Consider the following 15359-nt stretch of genomic DNA (forward strand, 5'->3'; position numbering starts at 1 on the left):
AGCAGCCGCTGCTCAGGCACGTGCCTGTGGCCACTGAGCTGGTCATGGTGACCCGGCGCAGGGTCTGGCTGTGGAGGGGACCCCAGCGCTTCCCGGCTTCAGGAGCCGGCCCTGGGCCTTCCTCCAGCCCCCTCATCCTCCAGCCGGGGGGACAGCAGCTGGTGTTCCCACAGTGCCTGGGCTGGGAGGGGAGGCAGGGTTGGAGCTGCACACAGCAAGAGGCAGAGGGAAGAGCCCTCCAAAAATTGGAGGGTGCCCACATGCTCAGGAAGAGAGATGGGGAGGGGGCCGGTGGGCAAGAACCTTCCGGGCCTCTCCTACAGCACGGCCAAGGGGTGAGACAAGCAGCTCTGAGTTTAACACTACACTGTATTTACTCAGAAAGATTCGATAGTATCAGATAACGTTACAAAACACTCTGTCAAGAGGAAATCCCCAACCGTGCCGCAGTCCTACTCCCACAACGGGCCAGTTTTACTTCAACCGAAGCGCTAACCAAGGAAGCACCGACTGGGAAAACACCAGCCCTGACTGCACCAGAGCGATGGGGTGGGGTCTCCGACGCACCCGGCCACGTTCCAGCATGACTGGCTGCGGCGAGGGGGCTGAGGAGCTCACCCAGCACCAGAGCAAGGCCCGAGGGCCACAGCTTGTTTGCTCTTCTGGGTTATTTGTCCTCCCCCACCCCACGTGTTCAAAGCCTTTGCTCTCCGCCTCACCACAGCTTTGTTTGCACTGCTGTGACCCCCAGCACAGCAGCTGTTGACAAGGGAGGGCGGGTTCCCCTTTCTGAGGAATTGAGGGCAGCTGCTGTAACCAGACAAACAACTCCTCCGCTCCCGACCAGGGGCTGCGCTGCCAGCAGCGGCAATTGCCACCCTCTGGCTCCACCGCCGCCTCACAGCCGGGCTTGCTCCACTAACTGGAGGGTGCCACAACAAGACCAGACCACCGCGACGCACCGTGCGAGGCCCCTCCTGATCTCACGGGCCGAGCGAGCCCCAGCGCCCCGACCTGCCGGCAGGGAGGGGCGGCTGCAGCTGGCACAGAGACAGGCAGCTCCTGAGTGGTACAAGGCCGATTTATTGGCTTTGTTGCACAACACATCACAGCTGGATGTTGGAAGGACCTGCAGGTACTGGCCACAGATCAAATAATTTCATCCCATGTTATTATACCGTCACCTCCCACGCCGAACCACCCGCGACTGGCTTCCAGCCACGTCTCCTGTTAGCCAGGTCAGCGGCTGGTTGCCGGTCCAGCGTGATCAGGAGTTCCCAACCCGGTTCCTCAGCTGCCCCGGGCAAGAGGTGACAGTCACTCAGCAGATAAAGGACCCAAACTGCCCCTTCCATGGTGAGCCTCAAGGGAGCGACAGGCTGAGTGGAGTACGGGTAGCAGCGGGGACAGCAGTGGAGCGACGAACAGGCCTCCCACACTTCTGCTGCCCCTGAGGGCTGCACATGGGGCGGCCAGCTCGGCTCCCACTCAGCACTAGAGCTTCACCTCGACGTAGGGCCCGATCCAGCCATCTGCCAGCTCCCGGAGGGTCCTGTACCTGCGCTCAAACTCCTCCCTGCTGCAGTGGGTGAGAAGCCGGCTGATCTCCGCCGTCAGGAAGGACACCACCAGCGATTTATCCAAAGACTCGTCCCAGGAGCTCTTCAGGATCTCCAAGAGGCCATCAGCACTGTCTTGCCCAGCCTGATGGGCATCGCATCCCTTCTGCCACTGTCTGCTGAGCATCTCCGGCTGCAAGGTCCTCCTGTCCAAATTCAGCACAGCCAGGATGTGGCGGCAGGGCAGCTGGAAGACCTGGTTGAAGTGGCAAGTGCAGCTGCTGAGGCCTTTCATGTCCACCCTGTGGGCATCCTCCAGGACCCGTATGCTGAGAGCATCCTCCTCGGTGCCTATCAGCTGCACGGACTTCTGAACCACCGCAAACTCGCTCAGGCACAGCCGGGCAGCAGGCTCTGTGCAAATATCACTCAAAGACTGCTTGATGCATTCTTCAGCCCTTCGCTTAATCTCCTCCTTGCTGTCACCCTCCAGGATTTCTATGGCCTGCAGTTTAGCTGCAGGAGATGAAGGATCTGAAGAGGACTGAGGGCTTCTGGGCTCATCCTGGAAGAAGAGAGCCTGGAGGGTTTCAGGCTGACACTGAAATGCCTCAGGGAACTGAGGAGCTGCCGATGAACTCTGGAGAACAATCACAGGACTCTTAGCAGCTCTGGGAGAGGCTGGCACTGGCTGCTGCTGAGCTGCTGCTGCGGTGGGGGAGGCCTGGACAGAGCTCTGAGATGGCTCACCCTGGCACGCCAAAGGGGCGAGAGGCGAACCCGAGGCAGGCAGGCTTTGGGGACCTGCCCAAGCAGCGCAGTGATCAGGATGGCTCTTCGAAATACAGTTCTGGTAGTGCTGGACTAAGGAGGTGATGCAGCTCTCCAGACAGCGCCCAGCCCTGAAAACCCTGTTTAACCCCTGGGTGACGATCTCCAGGTCCTTAAAGTAGCTACCACCCACCCCCCAGGTCCTCTTCCTGTGCGCAGCCCAGATCTCATCGTCAAGCAGCCAGTCAATACAGAGCTGAGACTGCACGTCTGGCGTCACCATGCGCCTCAGGAGGGTGTGTATCTTCCTGCGGCTGGTCTCGGAGGCTGCGCGCATGGCGTCGTTCAGAGAGGCCAGGACCCGGTGCTCAGTGGGGCCCTCCAAGGCCATCTGCTGGATCTGCTGCTTCAGGCGCTTGCAGAGGTGGAAGATGGAGAGCTGCACCTCTGCTGCCGGGAAGGCCTGGGCGAGCACTGACTCCTCGGGGAGGCCGGGGCTCACCAGGATGAGCCGGGTCTTGGCCCAGGCGGGGTTGAAGGCCCTGAACGTCTCGTACATGCGGGCCAGGCTTCCCGCCGACTCGTCCCGTGGGATGGCGAGATGCACCACCCTGGCCATGCCACCCCACTGCGGCGGGGCCAGCCCGGCCACCAGGAAGACGTAGAGCGCCCGGCCTGCCCGCCCACCGGCCCGGTGCACAAGCAGCGCCCGCGGGAAGAAGGCGAAGACGCCGCTCATGACGGTGCTCTGGAAGCTGACGGAGACCATGTGGCCGTCCGCGCCCAGCTCGTGGGTCACCAGGGAGTCATGGCCCAGGCTCGGCAGGGTCTGCGCCACCGCCTGCACCATCGCCAGCCCCGCCCGAGCCGGGAGCGCCGGGCCGTGGCCTTGCAGCGCCATGCCGGCCCGCCGCCTGCTCGGGGCGGGGGGGGTGTGTGTGTGTGGGGGGGGTGTATCCCGGCATGCCCCGCTCCCCGCCCGCAGCAGGGAGAGGGGTGTATCCCGGCACGCCCCGCTCCCGACAGGGGGGGTGTATCCCATCATGCCCCGCTCCCGGGACGCCACCAATCACCGTGGGGTGCGCCATAACGTCAGCAGCGCCCCGGCCCCAAGCGCCGGTACCGGCCGGACACGGCCCATCGCTGCCGGTACCGGAGGGGGACGGGGCGGGTGTTGCTGTACAGCGCCCAGGGCCGGCCCCCCCCTCCCCCCCCCCGCCGCCGTCACGCGTCTCCTCAGTGTCCCCGCTACCCGGAGCAGTGCAGGGGCAGCGGCTCCTTCCCGGCCTCCTCCCCCGGTGCCGGTGCCCGAGCCCAGGCAGCCAAGATGGTTGCCAGCGCGGAGCTGCGCTCCTCCAGCTCCCGGCCCTCACTCTGCAGCAGCAGGTTGGCCAGCTCCAGGCTGAGGGACCGGACCTTCTCCCCCCTGCCCTCTGGCCAGTCGCCCACCAAACCCCTGCCACGGCCCGGGAGACCGTCCACGGGGGCCGGGAGGTGCTGGTACCTCTTCTGCCAGCGCCTGCACACCATGGCTTCCTCCACACGGCCCCGGCGCGCCTGCAGCACGGCCAGGACATGCCTGCAGGGGAGCCGGTACTGGCGGTGGAAGCAGCAGCTGCAGCTCCGGCAGTCCCGGCTCACCCACTGCGTGTCCTCCAGCAGCCGGACGGTGAAGCTGCCCGACGCAGGACTCAGCAGCTGCGTGGAGCTCTGCACCATCTCCCACTCCTTCCGGCACAGCCAGGAGCCCAGTTCCGTGCAGCTCGCCCACAGCATGGCCAGCACATGGCCCGTCCCCGCCATGGCAGCCTGTCCAGTGGGCCCCGGGTGCTCGGCAAGAGCCGGGGAGCCAGAAACGGGGCCTGGTTCTACTGTGGCACTGAGATGCGCACCAGGCTTCTCCAGGAGGCTGCTCCAACTGTCCTCCTTGGTGCTTGGGAAACCCTGGTTCAGGCTTTCCAAGCCTCCGGCATCAAGGAACTCCGCACACTCCAGAAAATGAAAAGCGCTCGCCTCCAGGGACGGCTGCTGGCCAAAGAGACCAGCTATTTGGTGCGTGATGAGGTCCAGGCTGTCCAAGAGTGTGCCACAGGAGTGTGGACCTTTCCCCACGTACGTGCACCGCGGCGGCTCGCAGGAGAACCAGTTGGCTCGCAGGTCGTTGTACAGCTCCGGGCTGACCACGCACTTCACCAGCTGAGACAGGGCATCCAGGTTGGCAGGCGAAGGGGAACACACAGCCTTCTGCAAGGCCAGCATCAAGCTCTGCTTGAGGGAAGAGGAGATTTCTGCTTCCTTCACGTTCTTCTCAAGCAGGCGGACAGCATGAGAGACAGATAGGAGCACCCAGGCAGAGGGAAAGAGCTCCTGGAGGACAGCTCTGTGAAAGAAGGAGATGTCCACAAAGACAGCCTGCACTTTTTGCCACTCGGGGTTGAACTCCTTAAAGACAGTCAGCATTTTCCTGACACTGTGGCCGGTGTCATCCTTCAGCAGTGACAAGTGCACCACTTTCCCCACTTGCTCCTTATTCTCCACAAGGAAAGCGTAGAGAACGTGTCCCCCCTCACTCGGCGCTCGGTGCAGCAGGAGGCTCTTGGGGAACCGCAGAAACGAGCTCTTCATCTTGCTGGTCTGGAAGCTGAGTCTATCCAGGCCGTGGTCACTGTCTGCACTAATCGAGGCCAGCGAGCCCCTGTCCACCCTCAGGAAGGTTTTCATGACCTCAGCAACTCTGACGAGCGCTGAGGCCAAGGGTTCTTCCTTCACTGCCTCAGGGTGCACAGGAGTCCTGTATGGAGCGGGGACCCTGTTCACCAGTTGTCCCGCGACCGCATCCTCCCCCGCCGCAGCAGTGCTGTCGGTCCCACTCCCCCGCTGCTGCTCACTCCGTTTCGTTGCGGGGCCGTTGCCTGCCGCGGTACTCGCTGTCACAGCGGTGGCCCTGCTCAGGGAACACACCGGGACCACATGGACATGGTTGTTGTTCAGTTCGCTGATCACCAGCTGGTCTATGTCCTCCTCATATTGTAGCACAAAATAAGCTGGACATAAGCTGGACTGCTGCCTTTTACTCTTCTTGTATCTCTGGATTCGGGCACAACCAAACTTCACCTGCATGAACCTGCAAACATTAAAACGTTAAGGGGGGAAGCAGTGGTGGTGTAGGCTGTCAGCATTTAGTTTAGACATTTCTTGCACATCAGTGCTATATTCAATTGGTGAGCACACAGCAAACACATGTGCCTGTCAGACATGCAGGCTGGCTTTCTGCTCAGCAAAGCCTGGAGTAAAGCTCAAATGCAGGAGAAACAACAGAATCAAGAGTTACAACAGCCACAATCAGACGCTACAAAGCGGCCCCAGCTCATTCCCAATGGTGCCCCTGTTTCTGCTCTCTAGAAACAGCAAAACCATCAACAAAAACTTGATACCTGCATGTTTGTGTCTTACTCCCTTAGAGCACATACCATTTCTGTAACTCCTCTGTGTCTGGAGGAACAGGTTAGAATATAGCAAGAAAGGCTTCAAGGCATGAAATCGTATTTTAAGGTAGTAAGGGAGCAGCTGTGTAACTGCAGAATGACCTTGCAGCCCTTGCAACACACAAGCAGATCCACCAACTTGGATGGGAACAAGACAGTGTCAGACAAAGCACAGGCTGAGGAATTAAGTACAGGGAGAGGGAAACATGGAGAGGATCATTCCAAAGATCAAAGCTACAGGTTTTGCTACAAGAGGCAAAAGGAGGGTTAAACCAGAGCTAAGCAGCAGCCCCAGGACAGCAAGCGTTACCCAGGGAAGGCGGGGACACGGCCAGGCCGCGAAGGGGTGAGAGCGACCCCGGAGCATGAAAACAACAAGTGGTGACCCGGCCGGCGGTGCTCTCCGCAGGTGGGTCACAGCCCCGGGATCAGCCCCTCTGAAGGCATCAGCAGCCCGGGTGCAGCAGCGCTCAGCCGGGCACAGACACGGCTCCGCCCCCCCGCGCTCCGGCCCAGGGCAGCCTTACCGGACATCCTCGCGGACGGCGGTGCCGTGCTGCCGGTTGTACCAGCGGACAGAGACGCAGCTCCGTAGCCCGTAGCGATACCCCTGCACCAGCTTGTAGGCGCGGAAGCACTCCCTGAAGTCCTCGTAGCTCCTGAAACAGGCGCCCAGCTCCATGACCCAGCCTCGGCTCCCCTCATACGGGCGCCGCCGCTATTAAACGCGCTAGGGCACCGCCCACACCCGAGAGATAGCCAATAAGAAGCGCTTTCTGCCGATTGGCAGTAGACGAACCAATCAGTCCAGCGTTTTCTGCTACCACCCTCGTGATTGACTTCTCGAGAACCCAATCAGCTGGCGGTCCACCGCCCCGCTGGTGGGCGGTACTTCCTGCTGCGCCGCGCGCCGGCCGGATGTTGCCGTTGTCAGTGTCGCCGGTTCCGGGTCGTTGAGGAAATGGCGGCTCCGGACGGCGCCGGGAGACCGGGACCGGGGCCGGGGCCGCCGCCGCTCGGAGACCTGCGGAGCGTGCTGATCACGAGCGTGCTGAACCTGGAGCGGCTGGAGGTCGACCTCTATAGGTGCGCGGGGGCGCCGGGTCCGGGCCGCCCTCCTTCTCTCCCTCCCTCCCTGCCGCCGCCCCTCACCGCCGCCGCCTTCTCCCCCGCAGGGGCCGGCACCACTGGGTGCCTTCTACGCAGCGCCTCTTCGGCGGGCAGATCGTGGGGCAGGCCCTGGTGGCGGCCGCCCACGCCGTCAGCAGCGACGAACAGGTCCACTCGCTGCACTGCTACTTCGTCCGGGCAGGTGGGCCGGGAACCGGGCTGCGGGGAGCAGGGCCGAGCCGGTGAGCGCCGGCGGCTGGAGGCCGCGGTGGGAGGAGCAGGTCAGGGGCCGGGGGGTGCCTGGGGGCTGAGAGGCCGCGGTGAGGTGACTGCGGGGACAGGGGTTGGGGTGGCTGGGGCCAGGCGGTGAATCCAGTGGTGGAGGGGCTGGGGATGCCGGGGCTGCGGCCCACAGGGGCGAGCAGGTGCCGCCATCCCAGCCCCAGCACAGCAGAGGTTGTGGGTGGCGCTGCCAGCTCAGGGCGCAGCGGGCTTGGCCCAGTGCTCAGCCTCTGTAGGTCAGGTCCCCTCTGTGGTGCCCCAACAGCAGAACGTCCCTTTTCTGTCCCAGGAGACCCCAAGGTGCCGGTGCTGTACGAGGTGGAGCGCACCCGTACAGGGAAGAGCTTCTCTGTTCGTTCCGTAAAGGCCATCCAGCACGGAAAGCCGATCTTCACCTGCCAGGCCTCCTTCCAGCTCTCCCAGGAGAGCCCAGTGCAGCACCAGTTCACCATGTCGGCCGTACCGCCCCCCGAGGAGCTGCTGACGCAAGAGGAGCTCATCCAGAAGTTCCTGCAGTGAGTGAGGAAGGGGCACGCTGGGGATGCTCTTCTCTGTGGCTGGGGCTTAGGGAGGTGCAGGGATGGGGGTGACTGCCTGAGAAGTTCCCAAATACGCCTGGGAGGGGAGTAGAGAAGCAGGACAGGGCCCGAGCCGTGCCCCTCCTGCCCCTCTGCGTGGCTGAACCCGCTGCCAGCAGGATGTGCCCCTGGCATTAACCTCGCTTGTCTGGGTCGGCCTGCAGGAACCCTAACTTGGCAGAGAGGTACAGAAAGCATCTCAACAAGATTCAAGCTGAAGACGTGCCGATTGATATCAAACCCGTGAACCCGCCAAATATGTTCTGCTCGGAGGCGCAGGAGCCGAAGCAGCTCTTCTGGGTGCGAGCACGAGGCTACATAGGTGGGTCCCGGTGGGAGGGTGGTTCAGCTGCCTCACGAGCCGAGGGCTGGGGCTCAGGCTCACGCCGCAGAGGGCTGTGATTTGGGGGCTGCCCACGCCCCGAGCCTGTGGGGAAGGCTGAGATATGGGCGAGGGAGCACAAAGCGATGCCTGTGGGCTGTGCTCAGCCCTGGGGGGCACAGCGAGGGGAGCGGGTCCGAAAGGGCATCTCGGCTCTGCTGGGCCAGCAGCCGGGCCGGGAGGAAGCTTTGCCTCATGCTATGGGCCTGGGCTTGTCCCGTGGCCACCCCGTGGTGGACGGGCAGTGCCGGTTGCTTCGCAGGAGAGACGGACATGAAGGTGCACTGCTGCGTGGCCGCCTACATCTCCGACTACGCCTTCCTGGGCACGGCCCTGCTCCCGCACTGCCAGCACCGTGTCAAGTTCATGGTGTCCCTCGACCATTCCATGTGGTTCCATGCGCCCTTCCGAGCGGACCACTGGATGCTGTACGAGTGCGAGAGCCCCTGGGCTGGTGAGTCCTCGCCCCGTTTCCCAGGGACAGAGGCCGGCCCTGGCATCCCAGGGCCACGGTCTGACGGGGTCTCTCTGCAGGCGGGTGCCGGGGTCTGGTGCAGGGACGGCTGTGGCGCAGGGACGGGGTTCTGGCTGTCACCTGCGTGCAGGAGGGAGTCATCAGGGTGGAGCAAACGCCAAACCCAAGCAAGCTCTAGCGGAGGAACCCCCGTGGGCCGAGGCTCGGGCACCCCGAGGGACCAAAACTGATGTGGGCGAGGCGGGACCTGGGTGGCAGCGGGACGGAGCCCTGAAGGAGACCAGGCGGGATCCAGCGCTGCGGGGAGCAGCGGTGCCAGAGAGTGGGCACCCGTAGAGGCATCCACTGTGTCCGCACGCTGCCATCGGCCGCCCTTCGCCTGCCGTAAATAAAGCCGCCCAGTGAACAGCTTCGCTCCGTCCCCTGGAGTCCGCCCCCTGGAGTCCGTCCCCCTGGCCCCTGTGACGCTGCACGCCCAGGGGGGCACTGGGGACCAGCTCTGCCCCCGCAGCAGGCTGGGTCGCAGGAGGGGAAAGTGCTACCGCGGCACACGTGGCTTCCCCTTCTCACTTCTGCTGCCCTCCCGGTGCCCCGGAACATCAGTCACCGCTTTTGCTGGCCCTCAGGCTCCTCCCCGGGGCCAGGCGCGGGCCCAGCCGCTGGGGGGGATGACAGGGCAGCGCCCAGCTCAGTGTGGGGGGCTAGAGGCTTCTGCTGCCGGGCAGCCAAGCTGAAGAGACGCAGCAGGCACCTCGCTCTGCTTCCTACCGAGACTTTATTAAATAAAGTCCTTGTTATTATATCAGTTTTATGGGAAGTTCCTGGCAAGACCCCGGATGCTGCCAGGAGCCTTCCCGCTCCCTTACGCAGTGCCGGGACATCCCGGCTGAGCTCCCACCCGCTCCGGAAGCCCCGCGGCGGCAGAGCTGGCTCCCAGCAGCACCGGTGTGGGTGGCAGCACCCACGGGCACCCGGCCCCACAGGACAGACCAACCCCAGACAAAGTGCATTTCCGAGGCGGCTGCGGGGTGCGGGCCATGCTGCCCCCCGTCCCTCCCGTGGCATCGCCCTTGCCGCTCCTGGCACGAGCCCCCCTGCATCCCCCTGCGTCCCCCAGCCCTCCTGGCCGTGCAGGCGGCGGGCCGCTCACTCCAGAGGCTCCTTGATGAGACACTCCTTCAGGGTGGGCTGCTGCTGCAGCGGCGGCCCAGCCTCCCGCAGGTCCTGCAGCCGGGCCTCCGAGCGCCGCTTGTCCTTGCCCACCTTCCAGGCCAGGTGGACGTGGGCCTGCAGGAAGGGGCCCAGCAGCGGGTGGCTGCCCTGGGCCTCCAGCAGCTGCAGCGCCTGCTCGCAGCAGCCGTGGGCCTCGCCGAGCTCGTCCAGCTCCTGGTGGCAAACGGCCAGCCCGGCCAGCGTCAGGAGGAAGCGGCCAGAACTGCAGACCCCCAGCCGGTCCTGCAGCCGGTAAGCGTTGGCCCAGGTGGCCAGCGCCTCGCGGTACATGCCGGTGCAGGTCAGGCGCTGCGCGGCCCGCAGGTCCTGCAGGTAGAAGAACTCGAGGAACTCGGGGGAGCGGCGGATCTCGGCGATGGAGTGCAGGTGGGACAGGAACTGCTCGAAGGCTCGGCTCCGCTTGGCGATGGTCTCGGCGGTGAAGTTGCGGCGCAGCCTCTTCCTGGGGAAGGCGACGCCGGCCATGTCGCAGCCGAAGCGGCAGCGCAGGCGCCGGTTCAGCCGCTCGAAGTCCGAGTAGCGCCGGGCGATGGCGGCGGGGGCCTTGTCGAACCGGCCGGAGCGGATCAGGTAGATGGTGTAGAGCTGCGGGGCGAGCCGGGCGTCAGGGCCCCGCCGCGGGCACGCTGCTCCCGCGGGGCCGGGCAGAGCCGGGCGCGCGGCCGCGGAGGGGCCGCAGGGGTGGGGGGGTTCACCGGGGCGGGAGGGAGCTGCTGCAGCCGCAGCACCCATCGGCAATAGTTACCTGAGGCTCATCTGAGCCGCCGGCACCGTCCGAGCAGCACGGGGAAAGACAGAGAGAAATAAGCGCCAGCCCCTGGGCCCCCCGCCCCGGGAGGGAGCAGGACCCGCGCCCGCCCCGCGCCCGCCCAGCCCCACCGGGCTCACTCACCACGTACTTGGAGGAGCGCTCGCTGACCACGCTGGCGCTGGTGACCTCGAAGAGCAGCCGCTGCGGTGCCAGGCTGCCCCGAGACTTCTTCCACAGCTCCTGCAGCTGCCGGGTCAGCAGGCTGCCGCTGGCACGCTCCGCCGCGGGTCCCCACTCTGCACCGGGAGAGGGGTGTCAGCGCGCCTGCCGCGGGGACGGGGCTCTCCCAGCGCCCCGACGTCTCCGGGCTGACGCTCCCACCATCGGTTGGGTCCCCCCCGGGGAGCGGGGCCGCCCCGTCCCCCCCAGCGCACCGGCCCCTGGACCTGCCTCTGTCCTCTGCACCCGCTGCCGCCCCGGTCGGCTGCGGCGGCTCCCCCAGCGCCTCTCCAGCACCGTCCTCCTCCTCCTTGTCCTCGTCCTCCTCCTCCTCGTGGCTGGTGAAGCTCAGGGTGCCGCTGAGGCGCGTCGACAGCCCCTCCGTGTCGTCCTCCAGCTCCGAGCTCTCTGGGAAGTCCTCGGCCTCGGAGCCGCCATGTGCCCGCTCCTCCCGGCCGCCTTCGCCGGCCAACGCGTGCCGCAGGCGGTGCAGGATGCGGGCGGCCATCCCGTCCGGCCCAGCTGCCGAAAAGGGGGGTCAAGCCCGGTTACCCCAACACGGCGGGACCGGCAAGGGCCAGGGGCTGCCCCCCGTGGGCCAGCACAGCGCCGAGGGCATGGGCCCGGGCTGGGACGCTCTGGCCCTGGAACACCCCGGCCCCGGACACCCCTCCCGGTGCAGCCCCGGGCCCCCCCTCTCGCCCCCGGTCCCCGGTGCAGCCGCGTCCCCGCTGCGGGCGGGGCCGGGCCGGTCCGTACCGTGCTGGCCCGGGCCGGGCCGTGCCGAGCCGGGCGGTGCCGAGCGATGGCCGCTCCGCCGCGGCTCGTCCCGGGATCCTCCCTGCGCGGCTCCGCCTCCGTCGGGAACCCGGATCGCGGCGGCGGGGCTGGCACGGCCCGGCACGGCCCGGCACGGGTCACGGCAGCTCTGCCCACCGCTGCCCGCAGCCCCTGCACCGTCCCCCCGCCCCGGTCCCCGAGCTGTCCCGGCAGAGCCCCGGGTCCCCCGTCTGGGGCCACAGGAGCCCCGCGCCCCGGCACTGCAGGGTCCCGACACCCCGGTACCCCCATAACCCGGTACCCCGACACCCCCGTACCCCCAGACCCCAGTACCCCCATATCCCGGTACCCCGACACCCTGGTACCCTGCACCCAGGCTCCCGGTCTCGCCGTGCCGCAGCCGCTGCGGGACGTCCCCGGGGCTGCCCTGGCACCCCCCCTCCCCGCGCCCTGCGCGTCCTGGCTGCACCCCCGGCCTTATTTAGCGCCGCGCCCGCTCCCTCCTCGCCGCTTTCTCGGGAATGTCTATTAATATCAAGGAACCCGCCCAGCTGCTGCCATCACTCTGCCCCTGCTCTGGCACCCTGCACCCTGCCCAGGCTCGGATGGGGACCCTGGTGCTCCCCTGGGCACGGGTGGATCTGGGGGGGCTTCTGTACCCAGTGCCCAGGGAGCCCCAGAGCCCCCCCAGCCCCTCTGTGACCGGCTGCTGGGCAGAGTGGGGTGCACAGGGGGGCTGAGCTGGTGCTGTCCCCAGCTCCCACCCAGGGAACGGGGGTCCGGGAAAAACCAGGAGCCAGGGAACCGCCTGGATGTCCCCGGCGCTGGGACCTTGCAGGTCAGGGTTCTGCCAGCCTGACCCCACTGCAGCCCCGAGCTCCCCCCTTGGAGCACCACCGGGGCATGGACCACTCGGCCAGTGCATCCCCAAAGTCACTAGCCCTGGTCAGACCCTGGCAAAGGTGGCTGGCACAGGCTGCGGTGTGCGAGGGCAGAGCCTTCAAGGAGGCACCTGGGCACATTTCCCACCCTCCTGGCAGCACGGAACGGCGGGTTTTCCACACCCGGGACCCAACAGCACTGGGGACCCTGTCCCAGGACGGGGGTTCATGCTCTGCTCCCCCTCGGGGGCTTCGCACCCCAGGCCCCGCCGGGGACCCCTTCCTCATCTGGGGCTGCAACGCAGCTCTGCCCTGGCCCACCTGATCAGAAAATGGGGTGAAGGGAGGGGGCTGGAGGTGACAGGGTGAGGCTGGAGCCCCCGGGGTCTTGCGGGGATGAGGGGGGGGACATGCTGTTCCAGGGGAGTCCAGCCCCATGCTGGGATCCTGTGGGCAGGGGAGTGGGCGAGGGTCCTGGCCCCCTTGTCTGGGTAATGCCGGCGGCTCCGGGGCTATTTTTAACCCCCTCCTTGCTGAGCCACCCTGGGCGGGGGGGTCTTGTGGGGCAGGGGCAGAGCCGCCCTCCTGCCAAGGCTCCAGTGTCCCTCCCCGGAGGGCTTGAATTTCTATCCCAGCCTCAGACCCATGTTTAATCCCCCGCTCTTGGCCAATAACGCTTTGGCTAAATTAGGTAAAATGCTCCCATTGCCAATGAGCAGGCCAGCTTGCCACCTGGGAGCTGATAGGCTGCCGGGGCCGGGGGGGTCAGCGGCTGGGGACGCGCCATGTGGTGGGGATGCTACAAATTGGGGTGCCAGAGGCACCAAGGAGCTTCTGGGGGCTTCTGCTGCAGGAGGTGGTGACTCCCTGGGGGAGGGAAGCAGCAAAAATGCCTTCAATGGTAAGAGCCCCCATGCTGCTGCGTGCTGCGTGCCAGGGCGAGACCCGGCAGGGCAGGAGGCACCGGGCACCGCATGTGTCCGGGGGATCTGGGCTGCCGAGGTGCCTCCGGGGATGGTGGCTGGGAGACGGTCCCTGGGGCCGGGCTGACTGTGGTGGGCGAGGGCAGGGAGGTGGCGGGGCGGTGCAGGGTCCCTGCGGGATGTGCTGGGGGGCACCGTGCGGCTGCCCGAGGGGTGCGGGTGCCTGCGGCCGCTGGCTCAGCCCTGGCTGAGCTCGGGGCTGTGCGGAGGCGGCCGTGGCAGGGGGTGGCTGAAAGCCGAGCGCTGGGTCATGCGACACGGAGTCGCCTCCGCCGCCGGCCCACGCCTCCAGGAGAAACCCGATCGGGGCCAACAGGTGCCCGTGGCCGCGGCCCCGCTGAGCCCTGTAAGGGGAGCCGAGGAGATCCTGAAACTAGCGCGGCGTGCCTGGGATGCCAAGGCTGCACACGGGACAGCGGCCCCCGCACCATGGAGACCCCCCGGCTGGCGGGGGCCCCGGGCAGGCGGCTCCCCACGGCCCTCGCAAGCGCCAGGGTGGCACCAGAGCCCCGGGGATCGCTGGGGGTTCGCGGCTCGCCCCGGCACAGCATCATCCTCTGGCTGGGCAGGGACTCTCCCCGCAGCCCTGCGCCGTGGGGCCGCCCCATGCGAGGGGCTCCCAGGGGCGGCTGCGGTGACCCAGTTCCCTTCCCTCGCAGACAGACCAGCAGGCCGAGGCCCGCGCCTTCCTCAGCGAGGAGATGATCGCGGGTGAGCGCGGCGGCGGCGGGGAGAGGGGCCGGGGCCGGCTGAGGCTTGGGGCCAAGCTCTGACCCGCTGCTGTGGCCCCGTCCCACGCACTGCCCGGCCCTGACCCCCTTCCCCACAGAGTTCAAGGCCGCCTTCGACATGTTCGATGCGGACGGCGGCGGGGACATCAGCACCAAGGAGCTGGGGACGGTGATGAGGATGCTGGGCCAGAACCCCACCAAGGAGGAGCTGGATGCCATCATAGAGGAGGTGGATGAGGATGGTGAGCAGCCTTCGGCGGCAGGCGGTGGGCGCTGGGCGCCGGGCGGGCAGCCTGACCCGCGCTCAGCTTCCTCCCTGCAGGCAGCGGCACCATCGACTTCGAGGAGTTCCTGGTGATGATGGTGCGCCAGATGAAAGAGGACGCCAAGGGCAAGTCTGAGGAGGAGTTGGCCAACTGCTTCCGCATCTTCGACCGGTGAGTGGGGGGCGATGCCTGCCCATCCTGCCCGCAGGGGCAAGCAGGGCCACATCCTGCCCTCACCCTCCTGCAGGAACGCAGATGGGTTCATCGACATCGAGGAGCTGGGCGAGATCCTGAGGGCCACTGGGGAGCACGTCACCGAGGAGGACATAGAGGACCTGATGAAGGACTCGGACAAGAACAACGATGGCCGCATTGACTTTGACGGTGAGCAACGGCCCCGGCCGAGCGCCCGTGCTGCGCACCCCAGGCAGAGCCGCGGGCTGAGGGTGCCGCTCTCTTGCAGAGTTCCTGAAGATGATGGAGGGTGTGCAGTAAGGGACCAGACATTCCTCGGGCCGGCCGCTGCGCCCAGCCCTGCTCCACCACCGCCCAGGGAGCAGCAGCTCCGCAGCACCCGGCCCCCGGCCGCCTGCGACCCTGCCCCATGCCAGGGCTCCGGTGTCACCCCACTGCCGGCGGCCGAGCCTTTCCTCCAGTCTGTCGCATGCGGTTTGGGTCTGAGCCTCAATAAAAGGGGAAAGGCTTGAGCTGCTGCTGCGGAACTTCTGTTTGCGTGGGGAGGGGGCTGCAGCATCGTGCCCCCTGCACCGCTCCCCGGGGGAGGGGGGTTGTGTCTGCCTGGGTGCGTTGTGCCGGTCGGGCTCAGCCCGCGGGGCCGTGCTGGCAGGGTGCGGGGGCAGCGCGGGGCCACGA

General features: G+C 66.5%; 5 protein-coding genes across 6 annotated transcripts; 2 read left to right on the forward strand and 3 right to left on the reverse strand.

Moving 5' to 3' along the window:
• Positions 1 to 1063: 1063 nt before the first annotated feature.
• On the reverse strand, positions 1064 to 3519 carry ZSWIM1 (zinc finger SWIM-type containing 1). Its single transcript, XM_074888346.1, has one exon. It carries the CDS (start codon positions 3373 to 3375, stop codon positions 1495 to 1497), a length of 1881 nt encoding a protein of 626 aa, XP_074744447.1. The 5' UTR covers positions 3376 to 3519; the 3' UTR covers positions 1064 to 1494.
• Positions 3520 to 3533: 14 nt separating this feature from the next.
• ZSWIM3 (zinc finger SWIM-type containing 3) lies at positions 3534 to 6519 on the reverse strand. The gene is made up of 2 exons (XM_074888345.1): positions 6343 to 6519; positions 3534 to 5454 (listed from the first exon to the last, which is right to left on the reverse strand). Exons 1-2 carry the CDS (start codon positions 6495 to 6497, stop codon positions 3579 to 3581), a joined length of 2031 nt encoding a protein of 676 aa, XP_074744446.1. The 5' UTR covers positions 6498 to 6519; the 3' UTR covers positions 3534 to 3578.
• Positions 6520 to 6723: 204 nt separating this feature from the next.
• On the forward strand, positions 6724 to 9442 carry ACOT8 (acyl-CoA thioesterase 8). Its single transcript, XM_074888353.1, has 6 exons — positions 6724 to 6901; positions 6991 to 7127; positions 7497 to 7722; positions 7950 to 8107; positions 8430 to 8621; positions 8702 to 9442. Exons 1-6 carry the CDS (start codon positions 6777 to 6779, stop codon positions 8818 to 8820), a joined length of 957 nt encoding a protein of 318 aa, XP_074744454.1. The 5' UTR covers positions 6724 to 6776; the 3' UTR covers positions 8821 to 9442.
• A 225-nt stretch (positions 9443 to 9667) lies between these two features.
• SNX21 (sorting nexin family member 21) lies at positions 9668 to 12078 on the reverse strand. 2 transcript variants are annotated; one of them, XM_074888352.1, is made up of 4 exons: positions 11991 to 12078; positions 11077 to 11367; positions 10768 to 10922; positions 9668 to 10460 (listed from the first exon to the last, which is right to left on the reverse strand). In XM_074888352.1, exons 2-4 carry the CDS (start codon positions 11351 to 11353, stop codon positions 9789 to 9791), a joined length of 1104 nt encoding a protein of 367 aa, XP_074744453.1. In that variant the 5' UTR covers positions 11354 to 11367; positions 11991 to 12078; the 3' UTR covers positions 9668 to 9788. The 2 variants fall into 2 exon arrangements, with proteins under 2 accessions (XP_074744453.1, XP_074744451.1); XM_074888350.1 differs by lacking the exon at positions 11991 to 12078 and adding an exon at positions 11605 to 11751.
• Positions 12079 to 13313: 1235 nt separating this feature from the next.
• On the forward strand, positions 13314 to 15193 carry TNNC2 (troponin C2, fast skeletal type). Its single transcript, XM_074888020.1, has 6 exons — positions 13314 to 13407; positions 14149 to 14200; positions 14319 to 14462; positions 14543 to 14657; positions 14734 to 14870; positions 14950 to 15193. The coding sequence occupies exons 1-6, from the start codon at positions 13396 to 13398 to the stop codon at positions 14979 to 14981; spliced, it is 492 nt and encodes a 163-aa protein (XP_074744121.1). The 5' UTR covers positions 13314 to 13395; the 3' UTR covers positions 14982 to 15193.
• The last annotated feature ends 166 nt before the right edge of the window (positions 15194 to 15359 follow it).

Source organism: Strix uralensis, chromosome 18 (genome assembly GCF_047716275.1).
Source record: "Strix uralensis isolate ZFMK-TIS-50842 chromosome 18, bStrUra1, whole genome shotgun sequence".
Classification (NCBI taxonomy): Eukaryota; Metazoa; Chordata; class Aves; order Strigiformes; family Strigidae; genus Strix; species Strix uralensis.

Coding starts and splice junctions, on each gene's coding strand:
- ZSWIM1 (XM_074888346.1), bottom strand. CDS start 3,375: ATGATGGGATACACCCCCCCTGTCGGGAGCGGGGCGTGCCGGGATACA.
- ZSWIM3 (XM_074888345.1), bottom strand. CDS start 6,497: ATGGAGCTGGGCGCCTGTTTCAGGAGCTACGAGGACTTCAGGGAGTGC. Junction 5,455..6,342: donor GCCGTCCGCGAGGATGTCCG/GTAAGGCTGCCC, acceptor TAATGTTTGCAG/GTTCATGCAGGTGAAGTTTG.
- ACOT8 (XM_074888353.1), top strand. CDS start 6,777: ATGGCGGCTCCGGACGGCGCCGGGAGACCGGGACCGGGGCCGGGGCCG. Junction 7,723..7,949: donor CTCATCCAGAAGTTCCTGCA/GTGAGTGAGGAA, acceptor GTCGGCCTGCAG/GAACCCTAACTTGGCAGAGA. Junction 8,108..8,429: donor GCGAGCACGAGGCTACATAG/GTGGGTCCCGGT, acceptor GTTGCTTCGCAG/GAGAGACGGACATGAAGGTG.
- SNX21 (XM_074888352.1), bottom strand. CDS start 11,353: ATGGCCGCCCGCATCCTGCACCGCCTGCGGCACGCGTTGGCCGGCGAA. Junction 10,923..11,076: donor AGCGGGTGCAGAGGACAGAG/GCAGGTCCAGGG, acceptor CTCCCGGTGCAG/AGTGGGGACCCGCGGCGGAG. Junction 10,461..10,767: donor AGCGCTCCTCCAAGTACGTG/GTGAGTGAGCCC, acceptor CTCGCCCCGCAG/CTCTACACCATCTACCTGAT.
- TNNC2 (XM_074888020.1), top strand. Junction 14,201..14,318: donor CAGCGAGGAGATGATCGCGG/GTGAGCGCGGCG, acceptor CCTTCCCCACAG/AGTTCAAGGCCGCCTTCGAC. Junction 14,658..14,733: donor TGCTTCCGCATCTTCGACCG/GTGAGTGGGGGG, acceptor ACCCTCCTGCAG/GAACGCAGATGGGTTCATCG.